Source organism: Lobosporangium transversale, assembly GCF_002105155.1.
Source record: "Lobosporangium transversale strain NRRL 3116 chromosome Unknown BCR41scaffold_2, whole genome shotgun sequence".
In the NCBI taxonomy this organism is placed as follows: Eukaryota; Fungi; Mortierellomycota; class Mortierellomycetes; order Mortierellales; family Mortierellaceae; genus Lobosporangium; species Lobosporangium transversale.
This window is the reverse complement of record NW_019028980.1, coordinates 424,338-441,055: the sequence shown is the minus strand read 5'-3', so window position 1 is coordinate 441,055 and position 16,718 is coordinate 424,338. Positions and strand designations below refer to the sequence as shown.

General features: G+C 39.9%; 6 protein-coding genes across 6 annotated transcripts; 2 read left to right on the top strand and 4 right to left on the bottom strand.

Moving 5' to 3' along the window:
• The first annotated feature begins 567 nt into the window (after window positions 1-567).
• BCR41DRAFT_344828 (hypothetical protein) lies at window positions 568-4,040 on the top strand. Its single transcript, XM_022022601.1, has 5 exons — window positions 568-699; window positions 2,309-2,525; window positions 2,756-2,904; window positions 3,025-3,161; window positions 3,277-4,040. Exons 1-5 carry the CDS (start codon window positions 686-688, stop codon window positions 3,900-3,902), a joined length of 1,143 nt encoding a protein of 380 aa, XP_021885887.1. The 5' UTR covers window positions 568-685; the 3' UTR covers window positions 3,903-4,040.
• A 142-nt stretch (window positions 4,041-4,182) lies between these two features.
• On the bottom strand, window positions 4,183-5,268 carry BCR41DRAFT_344826 (hypothetical protein). Its single transcript, XM_022022600.1, has one exon. It carries the CDS (start codon window positions 5,223-5,225, stop codon window positions 4,551-4,553), a length of 675 nt encoding a protein of 224 aa, XP_021885886.1. The 5' UTR covers window positions 5,226-5,268; the 3' UTR covers window positions 4,183-4,550.
• A 2,672-nt stretch (window positions 5,269-7,940) lies between these two features.
• BCR41DRAFT_383074 (hypothetical protein) lies at window positions 7,941-9,204 on the bottom strand. Its single transcript, XM_022027416.1, has 3 exons — window positions 8,857-9,204; window positions 8,469-8,692; window positions 7,941-8,298 (listed from the first exon to the last, which is right to left on the bottom strand). Exons 1-3 carry the CDS (start codon window positions 9,037-9,039, stop codon window positions 7,953-7,955), a joined length of 753 nt encoding a protein of 250 aa, XP_021885885.1. The 5' UTR covers window positions 9,040-9,204; the 3' UTR covers window positions 7,941-7,952.
• Window positions 9,205-9,526: 322 nt separating this feature from the next.
• On the bottom strand, window positions 9,527-11,690 carry BCR41DRAFT_68748 (acidic fibroblast growth factor binding protein). The gene is made up of 5 exons (XM_022030979.1): window positions 11,305-11,690; window positions 11,024-11,213; window positions 10,766-10,892; window positions 10,552-10,655; window positions 9,527-10,437 (listed from the first exon to the last, which is right to left on the bottom strand). The coding sequence occupies exons 1-5, from the start codon at window positions 11,384-11,386 to the stop codon at window positions 9,825-9,827; spliced, it is 1,116 nt and encodes a 371-aa protein (XP_021885884.1). The 5' UTR covers window positions 11,387-11,690; the 3' UTR covers window positions 9,527-9,824.
• Window positions 11,691-11,743: 53 nt separating this feature from the next.
• BCR41DRAFT_344822 (hypothetical protein) lies at window positions 11,744-12,630 on the top strand. The gene is made up of 3 exons (XM_022022599.1): window positions 11,744-11,902; window positions 12,059-12,164; window positions 12,297-12,630. The coding sequence occupies exons 1-3, from the start codon at window positions 11,896-11,898 to the stop codon at window positions 12,376-12,378; spliced, it is 195 nt and encodes a 64-aa protein (XP_021885883.1). The 5' UTR covers window positions 11,744-11,895; the 3' UTR covers window positions 12,379-12,630.
• A 1,201-nt stretch (window positions 12,631-13,831) lies between these two features.
• On the bottom strand, window positions 13,832-14,711 carry BCR41DRAFT_383073 (Phosphinothricin acetyltransferase; the record flags this gene model as incomplete). The annotated part of the gene is made up of 3 exons (XM_022027415.1): window positions 14,288-14,711; window positions 14,078-14,193; window positions 13,832-13,968 (listed from the first exon to the last, which is right to left on the bottom strand). Exons 1-3 carry the CDS (start codon window positions 14,542-14,544, stop codon window positions 13,832-13,834), a joined length of 510 nt encoding a protein of 169 aa, XP_021885882.1. The 5' UTR covers window positions 14,545-14,711.
• Between the last annotated feature and the right edge of the window lie 2,007 nt (window positions 14,712-16,718).

Sequence of the window (16,718 nt, the reverse complement as noted above, 5' to 3'; positions counted from 1 at the left end):
AGTATAATTTAAGGATTAAAGGTTCATTCTAGGCTGGTAGTCTTGCCAGTGGTTTCTCATAAACACTTAAATTTTTTCAGGCTCCCTATAAAGTTTTAATTGTCCTGTACATGTACACATGCATACTGAATAGGAGCCAGTTTCTAATGTATCAAAGACATGCATTTCAGCATGCCTTGGCCCATCAGTTATAGTTGTATTCTGTTTTTTTTTTTTTTTTTTTTTTTTTTTGATCTTATGGAAAGCTGAAACAGAACTCTTTCAGACGAGGCCACGTCTTAATGATCATTTACAATGCAATTTGCAAGGGGATTACCCAATGCTGTCCATGCTGTTTAGCCATTGATATCTTTTAGACTGGCCATGGGATAGAGTGTTTAGTCCTAAACAGTTGTTAAGACAGGATTATTTCTATCAAGGTTACAGGTTCGGGCGTGCTCTGCATCCAAGCAAATGCTCAATAGACATGCCACAATTATCATTGTTTATACATGTACAACATTGGTGATTTGTAAATCTTTTTTAAACTCGTAGACACATACCATTTTCTTTAACTCTCTTCTTTCACTCACGCCTCTCCCCCCACTCTCTCTTTTTCAAAAGAACATCCATTTAATCTTGTTTTCCTCTACTTCTTTCTCTTCATCTCTCTCTTTCTTCTTGCCTCGTATCTTTATCTTTTATCATGTCCCCTCTAAGGTAAGGGACAGACCCCCGTTCATTATTTTCCTCAACCTGTCCATACACTTTCATCTGCATTTATAGACATTTACACTCTTCTTTTCACAACCGTATATCCATTTACATCAATATGCTTCTGTCTGCACCACTACATCACATTTAATTGTCGTAAAGATAAAAATAAAAAAAAGAGCAGAAAACATATTCCTTTGACAGTGCACTCCTACACTTCATGTAATACTCCTCGATATGCCCCTCATACGAATTGCAGCCATTAGCTTGAGCTTCCGATAGCTTTATATCATTAACCCACCAAAAGAAAAAGAAAAAAAAAAAGAACTCTTGCCCATGTGCGTTTGTTTATCTGCTATTGTTGTGCAGTGTGATTCGAAATGTCAATGACTCAATAGCAGCGTGCCTGTGTGCCATGTTCCTGTGTGTGTTACAGCTGTCTAATTTATGGAGCCAAAGCAATGGTTTGTTATTTTGTTATTGTTTGGTGATGGGTCCATCAGCTCTGCCATCGCAGGCTTTTTTTTTTTTTTTTTTTTTTTTTTTTCTCTTTTTCTCTTTCTTATGCTCTTTGCCACCTTCTACATTTTATTGTCATTCCTAATTTTCATCTCTATTGTTTTGTTCTCCTCACCTCCAACTCTCCACTCATTTCTACAAACGCCTTGACTTCAAAAAGCATTTCTTCATTACAACTATACAATAATATTAATACTTTTACAACCATGGCTTCTAGTGCCACCCAAAGGTAGTGTTTAAACTATACCAATGTCGGCGTACTTCTAACAGTCTAGCCTAATTCTTCCACCAGTCTGTACCTTTCTGTATCAGAAACAAAGAAGCAAAGTAATCAATACGAGCTCACATCCCCTGGGCTGGCTCTCATACAAGTTCTATGAGGGTGATCAGCCCATCGCTCAGTTTTTATTATTTGTTTTGGGCCAGACGCATCTCTAATTGTTCGCTGTGCTTTGGGCAGCATCACCGTCCATATCCTCCTTCCTTCGTTTACAGTTAGGACACATATCCCACCTCGTTTTTAACATTCTTGTTAGCCCTTATTGATCTTACTGAAAGAACGGAAAAAAAAAAAAAAAAAAAAAGAAAAGGAATTATCAGACCGTTGTATACTGAAAATCATGTTTAAAACACACTGAGAAGAACTATCCACCTCTAATGAGGTGTATAGGTTCGTTCCTGTCCCGACTTGGTTGCTTCAATATTCCTTCTCTCTCACCTCATGACTTTTTTTTTTCTTCGAATGGTGGTGATAATCATTACCTTCACACATTGGCATGCCTTTGTGTCGTCAGTTGTAGTTGTCCGTTGCTGTCTCACAAGGGGAAAGGATCCTTCCTCTGTCTATTTGTGGAGTCGATGTCATTGTGAACGGACATGCAGCCGATATTATTGTTTATCTCCTGCTTGCTATTGCTACTTTCATATCACCTGTTTTATCTTCGTTTTCCCTCCAAACACCCTCCAGTCTTTATTCGTCCACACTTCGGCAAACACATATACAAAAAAAGGGCTCATGTCTTCGAGACAATGATAGCGATGACCTGCAACAACAACTCACTAACTATTTCTTTCTGTCTCCTTATCGTTGATTAAGCTTCACCAATGTGGAAGAAGAACTGGAATACTATAAGACTCATGCCAAGAAGATGGAAGAAGAATTGGCCGATACAAAATACCAGCTGGAAGAATTTCAGCAGTCATCCAGAGAACTAGAAGAGGAGCTTGAAAAAGAAGTAGAGTCTACAGAGCGCCGATATAATGAGATCCGAATCCGGAATGATGCTATGAGGCAGGAAATCGATGAATGGAAGGTAATTAAACCAATATGCCTCCAATCTTGTTCGTACAACACAAGTATCAATGAGCACGTTGCTTAAGGTTGTTATGTCTAGCTAGTGTACCAACAAGAAAAGTGCGAGCTTGGAGAGACAAAACACACAGTACTCGGCGGAGATAAAAAGAATACATTTACCTCCTTTTTACATTGACAGCTGACTTTTTTTTTGTGATCATGTTTTTCTGCGTATCAATCATAAAATAGGAAAAGTACCATCAATCTGTCAAGGACTCCAATGCTCATATTAATCAACTCACTCGTCAGCTGGATATTTTGAAGCAGCAGACAGAAATGTTTATTAAAAAGGAGCGAGCACTGGAGCAAGACAATGATGACTTGGAAAGAACAGAGAGGTATGGATCTTTTATAGCAGTCTGCTATCTTTTAGTAAACTTATAATTTGAATTAATAGTCTTAGCTGGATGTTTCTATTACTTATCATTCGTTCTGCTTCGCATTGCTGTTCATTTTAGAGCAATCAAATGGTCACTACAGGAGTTAGAGATCAAATACAACGCAGCAGTGGAAAAGACAGTGTTGCTGGAGAACGAGGTTGCTAGCAAGAATATGCTGATAGAAGAGGTTCAACGACTGAAAGATGAGCTTCGAGGTAACGATGAAACTCACCAGTATCTTAGCAGTATGTTTGCAAGGACATATAACTTCCTTGAGCTAGGGTATCTAACTATATGACTCGGATTGATTATCATGTTTTATAACAATAGATGCAAATGTGGAATTAGCTGTGATGAAATCAAATCAGGCAAATATGGGTGCAGCTGTGGCGAACAGTGGATCTTCTACGAGCCTTAGTTCGTATAATGGGAGCACATCGTCCCTGCCTGAGGCAGCCACTCCCCTCCGAACACCCATTGGAAGCAGTTACGAGGCAATGCCTTCGCTCAGAGCGCGTTTGGCAAACAGTGCACTACAGCGTTCCTCTGCTCGTCTCGCTGGACAAAGTCTTAGCACTACTGGAGCTACAGGAACTACAGCAACTGCGGCAAATCACAATCCTGTCAAGGCAGTGCAGGACATGGTTGGACGTGTCAAGTCCTTAGAGGCGCGTCTGGCATCTTGTCGCTCCTTAGTGACACCGATGCTGCAACCTCCACCATCTTATTCTACCTCCATCCCTACATCTGGGCGATCATCCATCTCTTCATCACCACGGCCTGGATCACCTACAGTACATGCACCTACTCCAGCAGCCATTGGAAGTCCAGTTACCGGTCGCAGAACGTCATTACTTTTGAAACAACACCTCCAGCAACATCGTGAACAACGAGAGCAGCAACTGCGGGAACAACAAAGAGCACTTGCCAATATAACAGGAGTTGTTTCTACGTAAAGTTTTTTTCCCGTCCTCTCAGTATTTCCTTCTTTTGCCCATGATATGCCTGATTATTCACTTTTTTTTCCATTTGTATAATAATTTTTATATTCATTTTCCATTCACTTCTCTTATTATCGCATAAAACGTACGCCTTTTTTTGAACTTGTTTTATTATTATTATTATTTGTCCTGGCGACTCCATCTCTACTCCATACCCCTTTCAGACCTTTCTCTTTATTGACTCTCTCTCTTCCTCTTACAGTTTATGAAAAATAAATAAATAAATTTATTGTGATGTTGATAATAGCGAATATCCTATGCGCTCTTGTAGGGTTTGTGATATGGCCAGACTTTCTGTCATTTTACAAAATTCTTGATTAAGACATAAAGAATAGGAAACGCCTCCTTGTTCTACTGGTGAGAGAAAAGTTGACTTGATTCGATTTCCGTCTACATTGCTGATGGATGATGAAGTGGTTCAAAGTGCGTCCCGCGCCTCTGTCCTTGCCCTTGTCCTTGCCCTTGTCTTTGTCCTCGCTCTTATCTTTATCCTTATCCTTGTTCTTGTCGAGAGTAAAAAGAAATGAGAATTGAGACTTCTTTTCCTTTTTTTATTTTTTTTATTATTATTATTATTTCTTTTTTTTGTTTTGTTTTTACTTCTCAATTCCAGTTGTGGCGGCGGCGCACGACCCCAGTCGTATTCTCATCATGAAGTTCATTCAAGTCTTCATCATTGGATACGTCCTCATCTATATCCTCCTCAGACTCAGATTCAGACTCGCTAGTTCCTTCCTCATAATCCTCATCTTCAGAATCGCTGCCCAACAACGGAGCCTGTTGAGCCAAAGTAGCCAAATGCTCCTGTCTCCGCCTCTTCAAGGTTTCCTCATCCAAATCTTCCAGTGCATTTAAACTCAAGTCATCTTTACGAGACTTTTTTTCTGAACCATTGTCCTCCTTACGAGCTGCAGCCTCGCGTCGGTTCGAGATAAATGTGATCAAGCGAATTAAACCTTGGGAAACCAACATGCCCAGGGCCACATAGTAAAGCATGTCCTGATTATTGAGTGCTTTAGTCTCTGCCTCTTGTTCCTCTGATTTAAAAGGAAGATCCCTTGAATGAGCATCAGAAGCTTGGTTAGATGATGACGAGTCCTTGGGATGATGATGACTGTAGATGGTCCTCTCTGAGCCAGCCGCAACAGAATCCGCGTGAGCCTCAGTCACGGCAGCGAGAATAGCGACGAGGATGAGCATCCCAGAAGCGTGAGTAGCCGAAGGTGAAGTGATGGATGCGAACCAGGAGCGCAGTTTTTGAGAAGTGGTGGCAATCATATTAAGATAAAACTGGGGGAAGGGGTAGGAGCGGAAAGAAAGAAAAGAGTTGCTCGGTACAACAATCGTTCGAGTGGGTGGGAAAAGAATTCATTCAGTTTCAAATGATTGGTGGATTGTGCCCACGCACTTGAACTTAAAAGCCACACTTTTTGCTCATCTAACCATCTTACATCTAAAGTTTATTTTTCGAGTCTGGGCGATGGATATATCGTTTAAAACAAGGGTAGAGAAGCGTGTCAAGGATATATATCACTATAATCTTTGGAATTAATTCCTTGTAGCTTCCGTTAATGCGGGTTAATGCAGGTGATATGTTCAAGCCCTCTGAGAGTTGTACCCCTTTTTGAACGGAACATATTGTTGATCGCGCTTTCCAACAGTCATATTGATATAGTATCATACATATGTTAATTTAGAAAACAGAGGCTCGAATGTCGTACGTTTGTAGCCCTCGTCGGATGCTTGCCGACCAAGTTATGAAACCTTACACTTACTAAGGAGACCATTTCCTCTATGATTTATCATTCAAAACATCGATCAAATGATGTACATTCGACCTTGACTGTAGACACAGGCACCGAGGGCTTCTGAGTGACTTGATATAAATGTTTTATAAGTAGGACACTGTACCGACTCTACTTCAACGGAGTCATTTCCGCGCTATACGCGTCCAGAATGCATCTGTCAACGTAAGCAACAGTATGAATGCTATCGTACCATCCTACCATAGTTGTTATCGTTGTTTTTTTTTTTTTTTTTCATTTCCCCAGAGGCGACTATTCGGGTTTCATATGAAGTTGTATAAACACTTGAACACTGCCACACGTCGCTATCCACTCTGCGTTCCTTGAACAATACTTTATATGCATGTACTTTTACCACCTTTGCTACAAGCAGCAGCTCCAATTCATAGTGATTATTCCTGCAGAGGACCTACCATCTTCATCTGAGGCCCTTGATGAGGGAATGATCTCGGGCATTATAGAGATCCTGGTGAGGTTTTATTTTTTATTTCATGTTTATTGACGGCAGCGACAGTGCACCTAGTACCAGAGTCTGACTTGGATTACCTCAAGAGGTGCTATCTAGCTGAGTTTGATAATGGTTTAGAAAGAACCAGATTTATCGATGATAGTGATAGTGAAGACGAAGAAAGTAGAGACAGAACGAAGTACTTAGTCGTGGCATAATACTTTGAAGAGCCATTTTTTCCAGGGCAAGGGGCAACGACGCGTCGAGTCATATACATCCTTATCCATAAAGCCATCCCGCACTACCAACATATGTGCATCCATCACACTGTTCGTGTTGGGAGGATGACGCCTGGAGTGAAGCAAGGACTGGCGGCCAAAATCAAGGCCTTGGATTATATTGAGAGGAACAGTTAGAGGGCCCTGTGGCTGTCCTTATGTCTCCGACAACAAATGGCAAGGTTTTTCGTGTAAAGTTTTTCATTGACCCAGACAAATTGTATGAGGCGACAGTCAACTGGAAGGCGAACCAGTTCAATGGATCCACATGTCTTGATTTCTTTCGAGCAAAAATGTGCTGCAAGCATATCGCATTAGCGACGTTAGAGCTCCCTCATACCAATTTTTTTTTTACCCTGAACATTGGGAAGTTAGAGAACAGCCTCTTTTAGAGGAACTAGTACACGAGGAACCTGAAGTTCCTAGGATGCCTGTGACGGAACAGGCAGCAAGACAGCTTATTAGATGTCACTTACAGCGATGGCTCGTTTAGAAAGCATCTTAGATGATAATGCACGGGGGTACAAGGTAGTACAAGCTGTTACAGAAAGTCTCTGAGCAATGCGAAGCACAGCTTCCAGTGCTACCAGGACTCAAACTTAGTAATAAACGCCAGAGGCAAGGGTAAGTAAGTAATATCTAGATAAATATAAAATATGAATGAATAGGAAAATGGTTTACAAGGTGAAATAAGAGATCGTTTGTTATTACTCCATATTCTTCGTTGAATAAAAAAGGCGTATTGCTAAGATAACTAGAAAATTAAGTTTCAGCGACTCTTTTTTTTTTTTTTGCCTGTCCTGGTCCAGGAGCCAGTCACCGTCGGCCATCGAGGGACAAAACAATCGTCCTTAACGTCTTAGTCCTATTAAAAACTGAATACTTTCTGGGGATTTGGGGGCTTTTAAAGAAGTTTTCATTGCATAATGATGTTTTTCTTAAATGCTTGATACTCATTTAAAATTAGATAGCCTAGGCAGCTTTCTAAGAGTGTTATTTATATATCTTCATGAATAATTATAGTTATCAAATCTCGTCTTTAAGTGCTGAGCCTTGCTGGAGACTTCTGAAATGGTAGATAGAAGCCGTTGTGGAAATTTCGGCTCCAACTGATGCATATATGAGGACTTTTCCTTGACGAGCCTGTTGACAGACTTGAAGTCTGGCAATGGCTAGGTCAGCACGTGCCTATCACACACATTTAACGTACATGTACATTGTACACTGTCTTTTCTGCATCCCAAAAGCACACCACAATCCTATTGAAACACATTGTTTGTCTTATGGTTTGAGGATCAGCTGACTTTGAAACTAGTTCCTCAGGGTGGCAGCCATTCAGGAGATGCTAATCAAATCCCGTAATTGCTATTAAATCGAGGGAGATATGGAAGAACAACAGGCATCAAACAGACGCCAGAAATGAAATAAAATTCTATTTAATGAAATGTCTTTTTTTTTTTTTCCCTACTTTCAATCAAATTCCAGTGTTGGCATAAATGGATTTGGATGCAGCAATATGATTCTTGTATCCCTCAGACTGACGCCACTCTCGTAGGCGAGGATCCGTGTCGACACGCTCTTTGACACGCCAGATCTCATCACTCTTCTTGATCTTCTCAATAATCTCATCGCCTCTGTACACGAACTGGAAGTGATCAATGTCATTGGCCGTTTGGATATCCGCCAGAGACAGTTTATTCCCAACATAATGACCGTTCGATCCATTGTCCTTCAAGTGTTTGGTATGAGTGTCAATCCAGAGTGGCAACGTCTTTGTGATAAATCTCTCGGTTGCTTCTTCCACCTTGTCTTTGTAGTTCCTTGTAAGAATCCATCAAACAACGTCATAATAGAGAAAAAAAAAAAGAAAATGTATGAGTTTCCTATCCCTCTTTACCCCTTCTCTCGCATTATCCTTCTTTCAACAGATATCATGAGCGCCCATATCCAAATCCATATCCTTATAAATTAACTAGGACTTTCTCTTTACCAAGTTACGCCCGTAAGCGATCGCTCTCGCAGATACAGGGATGATGAATGGAACATCTTGATTTGTAGCTCCTCCCATTCATTATCGCCCAATAGACCAAACTTCTTGGCCAAAAAATGCTCAATCACGAATGACTCGGCTATCTTAAACTCAGTACCGTCTGCAGTACGAATATGCAAAACAGGGAAGACTCCAAATGGCGCCTCGACCGAATGGGGCCAGCTCTTTTTTTTTTTTTTTTTTTTTTTTTCAAAACAATTCAATCTTTTAGTACATTTCATCTTCGTCATTTTTATATCATTGTTCTCATTTGAAGATCTTTTATTTTCCCACGTTTCACTTTCAGAAGTAATTTTCTCGATGGATATGAGAATATTAAAAAACTTACAGTAACGATCACATCTTCCCATTCTACTCCTCCGAAAGCCAGAAGGTCGCGGGGGACCGCACCTACACCAGAGAGAGAATAGTGTTCCAACTTATAGGTTGCTGGTCGGTTGTCCGAAAGAGCCTTGGCGATATCGGATGAGGTCTTGTCCTCAGAGGATAATCGTGTGATAGTATACTGCATCTTTAATTTTTGTCAATATTGCTGAAAGATCCTATAAAGCCTTTGCAGATGGGCACTTCTGTATGTGTGTGTATGTTGTATGTGTCAGAGATGGCGAAAGAATAAGGGAAGTAGCTTGTTCTTTGCTTCCTTTTTATACTTTTTATACCCTTAGCTCTTAGAGCGTGTCTCAAAGAATTACTCTCTCATCATTAACACGCCTTGCCATTGAAAAAAAAAAAAAAGACTGCGGATTTTTAAAAAGCGAGATGGGTGAATGTGATATCATTGGCAGGGTACAAGATCTACTACATCCATCAGGCTGGAATGCATTGATTTCTACTAAGCAAGGGCCTTCTGTGCACTCAAAAATCAAAACTTTGAGCAATAGCCCTACCCAATTACACATTTTTAATGTTTGCATATAAAAATACCATCTTGTTACGTGTTGCATATTCTTTGTGATCCTGGCTTTTTTTATTTTTTAGTACATTTAAATTTATTCAAAGGGTTTTCTGGATTTTACTGCATAGAAAAACGTATACCCACAGTGTACAACCCATAATTGAATTGTTAACACATGTTTCCCCATCGATATACAAGAATTACGTTCTGTCCTTCAAAAGTTGATTATTAATACTCTACTTATGCAATTGTTACCCAGACCGTAAATAAAAAGAAACTGTATTATATATGTGTTAACTTGATAACACTGTAAAGAGATCGCGAATAGGTTGCTTTTGCCTTGTAACCCGGTATATGTAAAAGAAAAAAGAAAAAAGAAGGACGAAAACTGCAGGAAGATGTTATCTAGTAAAACTACGCGCCAATATCGACTGCGATGTAGGTTGCTTAAAAAGTCGTATAGAAATCAGTTTTATCCCTGTGATGAGTCGTATCCAATTTGTCCCGTACCGCTCGCGATAACGACTTGCCAAACTAGCTGTATTTTGGAATTCTGCAGCCATAGCACTATAAAATGCATCCATGTCAATTGAGGACCACCCGACTTGCATAAATGCATCGACTAGCTTGTCTGCAATCTCACCCAAAATATTCCGAACTTCCTTTTGTTGGTTGATCATACAGCCTATCGACAACATATTCCGCAGCACGACCTTAAAATTGCTCTGTATCCGTTCTAAGACTGGAGGATGAGCGGATTGTGAAAGGTTGTTCGAGATTCGGTTCCGCAGTTCATCTATGACTGCCCGGTCGTTCAGCACGAGCGATTTAAGGTCACGGACATCTTGTGCTAACTGTGGATCAAACTCTGGTAATGTGTCCATAGTGGATGCAGTCCAATACTGCATTAGAACCGCTCCGCAATATTCAAAATCTGAGAACTGGTAACATGAGAGTCGTTTCCGGAATGTGTCCAACCTGTTGTTTGCTATAAATAGGATATGAGCGTATTGTCTTAATTGGCAGAAAATGTACAAGTAAAGGATTTCATGTTAATGGGGGGACTGCCAGTACACCGACGAGTCTGCATGTCAATCCACATTGTATCTCCCCTGAATAGAGACCAACCTAGCTAGGTAATGTGGCAACAAGAACTGGTGTTCTATATCCTGAACCAATGTTCTGCCTTCCGCATCCTCAACTTTTTTCATGACTCGCTTCAAGTTGTCAAACTATATTATGGGGCAAAATCAAAGTGAGGAATTTACACCAGACATATTAGCATAAGAGGATTCTATATACTCTAAATAGGACCTGAATCATGAGCCATATTTATATGTACCTGTCTACGACAGCTAATAATCTTCACCCCTGTCTTCTCGTGCACTTCATCCAAATCCTTCCTGGTCCTCGAGTTGAGCTTCTTGCCAAGAATTTCCCTAATAACAGACTCATCAAAGCTGTAATACCTAAAAGGTATGAGAAATTGTTGCAGATAGTGGTAGAACTGATGTTGAGTATAAAAGGTCAGGAGTGATTTTCTTTGTTTTAAGACTCAAAAAAAAAAAAAAAAAAAAAAAAGAATATGTTTGTATATTACTTTTCAATGAGATGTTGTTTTGCGCTGTGAGACAGAGGGAACATGAATTGCCCTGCAAAGTGCCGAGGGTGGTGTAGATAATGGTGCATCATTTCATAGGTCCTGTATTGAGATGTGATATAGCTCTTGAGCACGCGCAAGGGCACAGGCGGCTGAATAGCAGGCATTCGTTGAGTCGTTGCTTGTTCAACTGAAACATGGAGGAAACAAATGAATAACCATGACAGATCACTGTAATAAAAAAACGAACATAATGAATTGTTTTGTCGGTTTGTATCTACCACTGTGTCCGAGCAACCAGAGCTGCAGAATCGCCTCGTCCAGAACAACTGCACTTGACGTGGTGACCATCCACTCTGACATGATGAATGTACGTCGAGAAAGTATTAATAAGGTTGAGAATGCAGTGTAGAATGAACAATTCAAAAATAGTCCAATGAGCAAACAATGTGTGTAAATATAATTGTCTTTTTGAATGTGTAGGGGAAAGGCGGGCAATGTATCCAGAGAATTTTGCTTTTCTTTTCTCGCTCTTCCTTAATATTAGTTGCAGCTCTTGAGTAACGGTATATGCAGCAGCAAGTGCTAATTGTTGAGTGAAGAAAGAAATGAATTGAATGTGAAAGCAAGACAAAGTTCATAAAGATTGTTACACGTGATATGATCCTCCAGCGATGGTATTTGTATACAAAGAAAGTGGGATATCAATCTCAGCTGTGCCAGCTGCTCTCCATAATCAATCCTTCGTTCTAGAAGTTTCAAAATAAAAATACACCCATCCTTTTCCTTCTCTCCCCTCTCCCGTATTCCACATCTTTAACACCCATCATAACGTTCAAACATTCATCAATCCATATTTCAAACCCGAAAAAATGACTCGTAGGTGTCCCTAAATTTCCCTTGTCCAATTGCTTTTTTTTCAATACGAGAAAGTCAGGACTGGTTCATCTCGCTCTATTAAATTTGGATGAAGCCTACAGTACAGATTAACAAACATTCTGAGAGACTTTTGACATGTGCTACTCAACCCATTAGGTGGCAATCAGCGTGAAATGGACCGTGCTAAGGCACAGAAGAAGGCAGCACAGCAAAACAAGAGCAAAAACTCTACTGGCGTCTCCTATGCTAAGCGTGCAGAGTCGTAAGTTTCTCATGTTTATAAACAGCATCATAACTTGCTCAAAGTTGAAAGAAAGATATGCTATAGAATTACGGTTAGAATAGTCGACTAGAAGCTCTGTTTCGTCAATATATTCTGGAATGTCATTTGTAGTGATGCCGAGATTATGCGAGCAAAACAAGCTGCTAAGGAGGCCCTAAAGGCGGCAGGAGGACCACAGGCTGCAAAGAAATAACCCTTCCTACACGATGGCTTCTCCCTTTTTATTCCCCTCCTATGCCGCACGTATGCGGCGCGTCAGCCTTTAAATTATTGAGAATCATGGAGTCACTTGAAGAGCAAGAAAGAAACCCACAATTCTAGTACAAAAACAATAACCAAGCAAGTGGAGACTGCGTACCGAAAGAAGCATTTAGATGATCTTTTTCTTGAGCATCGAGACATTTTTTTGTATGAATTTTTCCTTGATTTAATATTACCATGGAACTATATAAAAATAAAGCTCTTTTTCGGCCTCTTGAATCCCTACAAGATGGATAATTGCCTTTGCTGAGATATGCAAATGTAATGACAAGCCACAAGACAATCGCTTAAATTTCCCTTGTTGTTCTGGTTTACTGTTTTTCTCTCCCTCCTTTCCAAGATTTATTCAAGGTACCCCTAAACAGTACTATTATATCAGGTTTTAGAAATTTTTCGTTTCTATCCATCCATCCGTTCATCTATCCATCCATCCATTCAACTGAACGTTAGCAATCCGTCTGTCAGTCAATACTACCGACATTACTCAACATACTGCTTTCGTGTACTGAAGATTGAATTAAATATCGTCCCATGAATAATAATGACAATAATGAAAAAAAAAAAAAAAAAAAAAAAAGAAAAAAAAAAACTCTGGTGTTTAACCCGAGTTCTTCAGCCTTTCAGCAGTGGTTATCGGCTCAATACCCTTTTTCTTACTTTCACTTGTTATGTTTCCGGAGCCTTTTTTAAAAATGTCAGCTTCTGTTCTGCGCACCATCATCTAACTATGTCTGCTAACGACGAATAATATGTATTTTAATACAAACCGTATAGATGAGAGATAAGTGGAAGAAGAAGCGCGTTCGCCGCCTCAAGCGCAAAAGAAGAAAAATGAGAGCTCGCTCCAAGTAAACGTCAGCAGCTATAAGCGCGGTCCTTGGATAGCCTGAGAGGAAGAAGAAGGAGGAGACGAGTCATTTTGTTTCAAAGACGGCTGAAAATTTTTGTAAGCAGAAGAGTTATTTGGCCTGGCCGTTGCTGGAGGAAACGCGGCCCCATTTTTCGGTTTCTTTCAGCTGGAGCAGTTCTTATCCTTTCCATCTTTTTTAATCAGTCTTTTGAGGCACCAGTTTACATCCAATAAAACCAACCTTTAAAAACCAAAACCAGAAACAACAACAACAAAATGGCGTGCACTAATAGTTGACTTGAATGATATTTGCAAATTTTTATTTATTTTTTGTCTCCAACTTGATATCGTCTTCGACCTAGGAAAAAGAGATGATGATGGTACAAAAGATGAGAAAAGTGATCAACTTTGACAAGTCTAAGTGGATCTGAACTGGCAAGTAGGGTAAGATTCTACAGTGGAAAAATTTAAGAGGTGGGCCATTTGTTATAGCTATACTATTCAAATGTTGATCACTGAGCAAGCTGAAGATCATTTACAGAAGTAGCTCAATAAATGTATTATCGATCCATCGATCGAACTTGTATCCGTTCTCCTTCATGGTTCCAACTACTCTGAATCCGAACTCGGCAGCCAGGCGTAGACTTGCTTCATTGCCTTCACTGATGCTTCCTATATGAACAAATAAGTTGCGCAGGAATTTGCAAGTATAGAGTAAGCAACATCATTATGTTGCTTGCTTGATGTGATACTGATTAAGGATAGTGTGCTCTCTACTTACCAATGATTGCATGGAAGTTACGCCTCTTTGCTTCTGCCAAAAGTTCTCTCAGTAACATTCGTCCAAGGCCGCGTTTTCGATGCTCATGATGGATATACAATGAGTATTCTGCGGTGCTACAAGATAAAAGATAGTAATGGTAATAACTCTTAGTTTTCATTCATAAAATAAAAAAATCTCATTTTTGCTTAACTTCGGTTTTTGACGCACAAACGATATCCATCCTTTTGTCTGAAGCTTCCTAAAGATGCATATCCTGCAACCAACTCCTTGTCTTCGACGATAGTGGTTGCAACAAGAATTGGGTATCCGCCTTGAATTGTGCTCCTGAACCATTCAAGACATGCATCCTCTGACCGTGGACCATAGTTGAAGTTGTTGACAGAGACTTTGATCTCATAATTGACGATGTCATTGATTTGCGAAGAATCTGTCTCCTTTGCTGGACGGGTACTGTACTCAGCCATGTTAATTTACTTGATGTGGAATGGGTTGGTGGACGCTGAAATGTAAAAAATGGAGGTATACTTAATGATTTATTTTCTGACCACAGCTCTTCATTTTATACTTTGATCAGTCCTGGCTTATCAGTTGCCAATCTCCTCATTTGCTCATTTCGTATACATTTCGAGTCACTCTTTTTTTTTTTTTTTTTTTTTTTTTTTTTTCCTCATACAATTTATCAGGAACAGATACGAAATATAGAAAGTCATGTTTGTTGACGACGGCTCATGGGCATCTAAACTACATATTAAAGATAAGGCACAGAGCACAGTCCTTGACTTGTTCGCGATTGTCAAGGTAGCGATGACAAAGGAATTGAGCTCCATCAGGACAGTATTTTTATTGCTGACTCACCTTATCTTTTCATCTGCCTGAGCTTATTTCTTCACGAGGGCCATAACTTCCGGTACTCATTTGATTTACTTAACTACTGTCATTATTTCACTATCTCACTTAGGCCGTTAATCTCGATGCCGAACTTCCTGAGGTTACAAAGAATAAATCGCCGTTATTTCAGGTCATGGATTTATGATAAGAGCAGATGTTAGCACGTACTACGGGTTCTCATTCATCAAGGTTTTTTTTTTGCTCATCGATAGCCTTTAACGGAGACGGCGAGACAGTTTTCTATGCTGGATGGAACTATGCGCACCACACGACAGGTATAGTAGCAAAAAAATAGCTCAGGCCTTCCGGGCGTGAAATCCAGTGTTCACACTAATGGGCAAATCTTGCCTACCATAGAATACATTAAAGCTAGCGCACATCCTCCAACAGGTCCAAGACGCAAACTTTAATCTTTTGGATAACCTGCGTGCAACTGAGCAGGCGAGTCAAAGCCTATATCTCCAACCGCCCCCCCCCAAGGAATGAAACATAAAGCTTGTGGCAGGCTATAAACCACCTACTTCGTCATTTGTTCTTATTTTTGTTAATCGGGAAATTTGCCAATAAATCATGAAAAGAAAGGATATGCACTTTATCGAATGAAACTGTGTTGGATGAAGGAGCAAGGCTGGAAAAATCGCTAAAGATGTGAGGATCTTCGGGAACAAAATCAGAATAAATGGATAAGTGGGAGGAAGCTCATACTGCTCGGGATGGTGTTTGATGTAAATCTAAGCTGTTTAATAGCTAAATTTGCTAACTTTCTCAGTACTGGAATCTCAGACTTGTGATCCTTAGCGAAATGGCGCCTTGCAGTGATCAGCTCCTCCATGTGGCTCTGCTTTGTCAACTGCACTTCCTCAAGTCTTTCATACTGGTATATTTCCTGATACCCATTCATCCCTTTTATTGGTCCCACAAGCTCCTAGGCTCCGACGCATAGTTGGAAGATCTCCAATACCAATGTATAAGTTCGGTGCATTTTAACTCTTTTAAATACTTTTATAGATTGATCCACTCTTGATGGTGGAATAACTTCTTAGCCCTTTGGGTTCTTTGGACTGAAATGATAGGAACCACGAGCTCTATAGATACTTTCTTTGACGACATTCCGTCTTCAAGAGGAGAGATTGCGTTTAGGCTGTATCTTTTGATGATATATTATTGTTATTCACTGCCAGTGAATGATTAAATGGATGGCATGCAAAAGCAATAAAAAACCTGGAAGTAGACCTGGTATATATAGCAAATATCCTTTTTTATATGGATGCTACGAGAACTATGTGACATTATAATGAAATTATCGTTATCGGGACTCAAGCCGTTTCTTGCTAAGTTTTTGAGAGTTAAATACCAAGCACCTCTGTCATTGGATGAGGGTAGTAAGAAATGTTGTTTTCTCAAATCAAACGTGCCAATTCTCTGCAATCAAGAGCCTCCAGGTTTATATTCAATATTTCTAGGTGCAATAACCCGATATGGAGTATATGGTATCTAAATGATAGGTAACTTTGAATTTTAGTATATTATTGCGCAGACGACTGTCAAAATTTAAGATATTAAGATATTGGCTGCGGTTGTTCCTTAACACGTTAATAAAAGAAATATGGTTAAACTTTTAGACGCAAAGACGAATGTGTAACATTCGTTTTCTGGAGGGACATTCTCTCCTCTCAATAGTGTGGATTTGGGGGGGGGGGGGGGGTTTAATAACAAGGATGAGGTGTGGATTTGGAAGGATAAAATCTTG

Excerpts from the sequence above, each read along its gene's own strand:
- BCR41DRAFT_344828 (XM_022022601.1), top strand. Across the intron at positions 2,526-2,755 it reads AGGAAATCGATGAATGGAAG|GAAAAGTACCATCAATCTGT; the intron begins GTAATTAAACCA and ends ATCATAAAATAG. Across the intron at positions 3,162-3,276 it reads ACTGAAAGATGAGCTTCGAG|ATGCAAATGTGGAATTAGCT; the intron begins GTAACGATGAAA and ends TTATAACAATAG.
- BCR41DRAFT_344826 (XM_022022600.1), bottom strand. The coding sequence starts at position 5,225 with ATGATTGCCACCACTTCTCAAAAACTGCGCTCCTGGTTCGCATCCATC.
- BCR41DRAFT_383074 (XM_022027416.1), bottom strand. The coding sequence starts at position 9,039 with ATGCAGTATACTATCACACGATTATCCTCTGAGGACAAGACCTCATCC. Across the intron at positions 8,693-8,856 it reads GGGAAGATGTGATCGTTACT|AGCTGGCCCCATTCGGTCGA; the intron begins GTAAGTTTTTTA and ends AAAAAAAAAAAG. Across the intron at positions 8,299-8,468 it reads TCGCTTACGGGCGTAACTTG|GAACTACAAAGACAAGGTGG; the intron begins GTAAAGAGAAAG and ends GATTCTTACAAG.
- BCR41DRAFT_68748 (XM_022030979.1), bottom strand. The coding sequence starts at position 11,386 with ATGTCAGAGTGGATGGTCACCACGTCAAGTGCAGTTGTTCTGGACGAG. Across the intron at positions 10,893-11,023 it reads AAACAACATCTCATTGAAAA|GTATTACAGCTTTGATGAGT; the intron begins GTAATATACAAA and ends CATACCTTTTAG. Across the intron at positions 10,438-10,551 it reads TTGCCACATTACCTAGCTAG|ACAATACGCTCATATCCTAT; the intron begins GTTGGTCTCTAT and ends CTGCCAATTAAG.
- BCR41DRAFT_344822 (XM_022022599.1), top strand. Across the intron at positions 12,165-12,296 it reads TATGCTAAGCGTGCAGAGTC|TGATGCCGAGATTATGCGAG; the intron begins GTAAGTTTCTCA and ends TGTCATTTGTAG.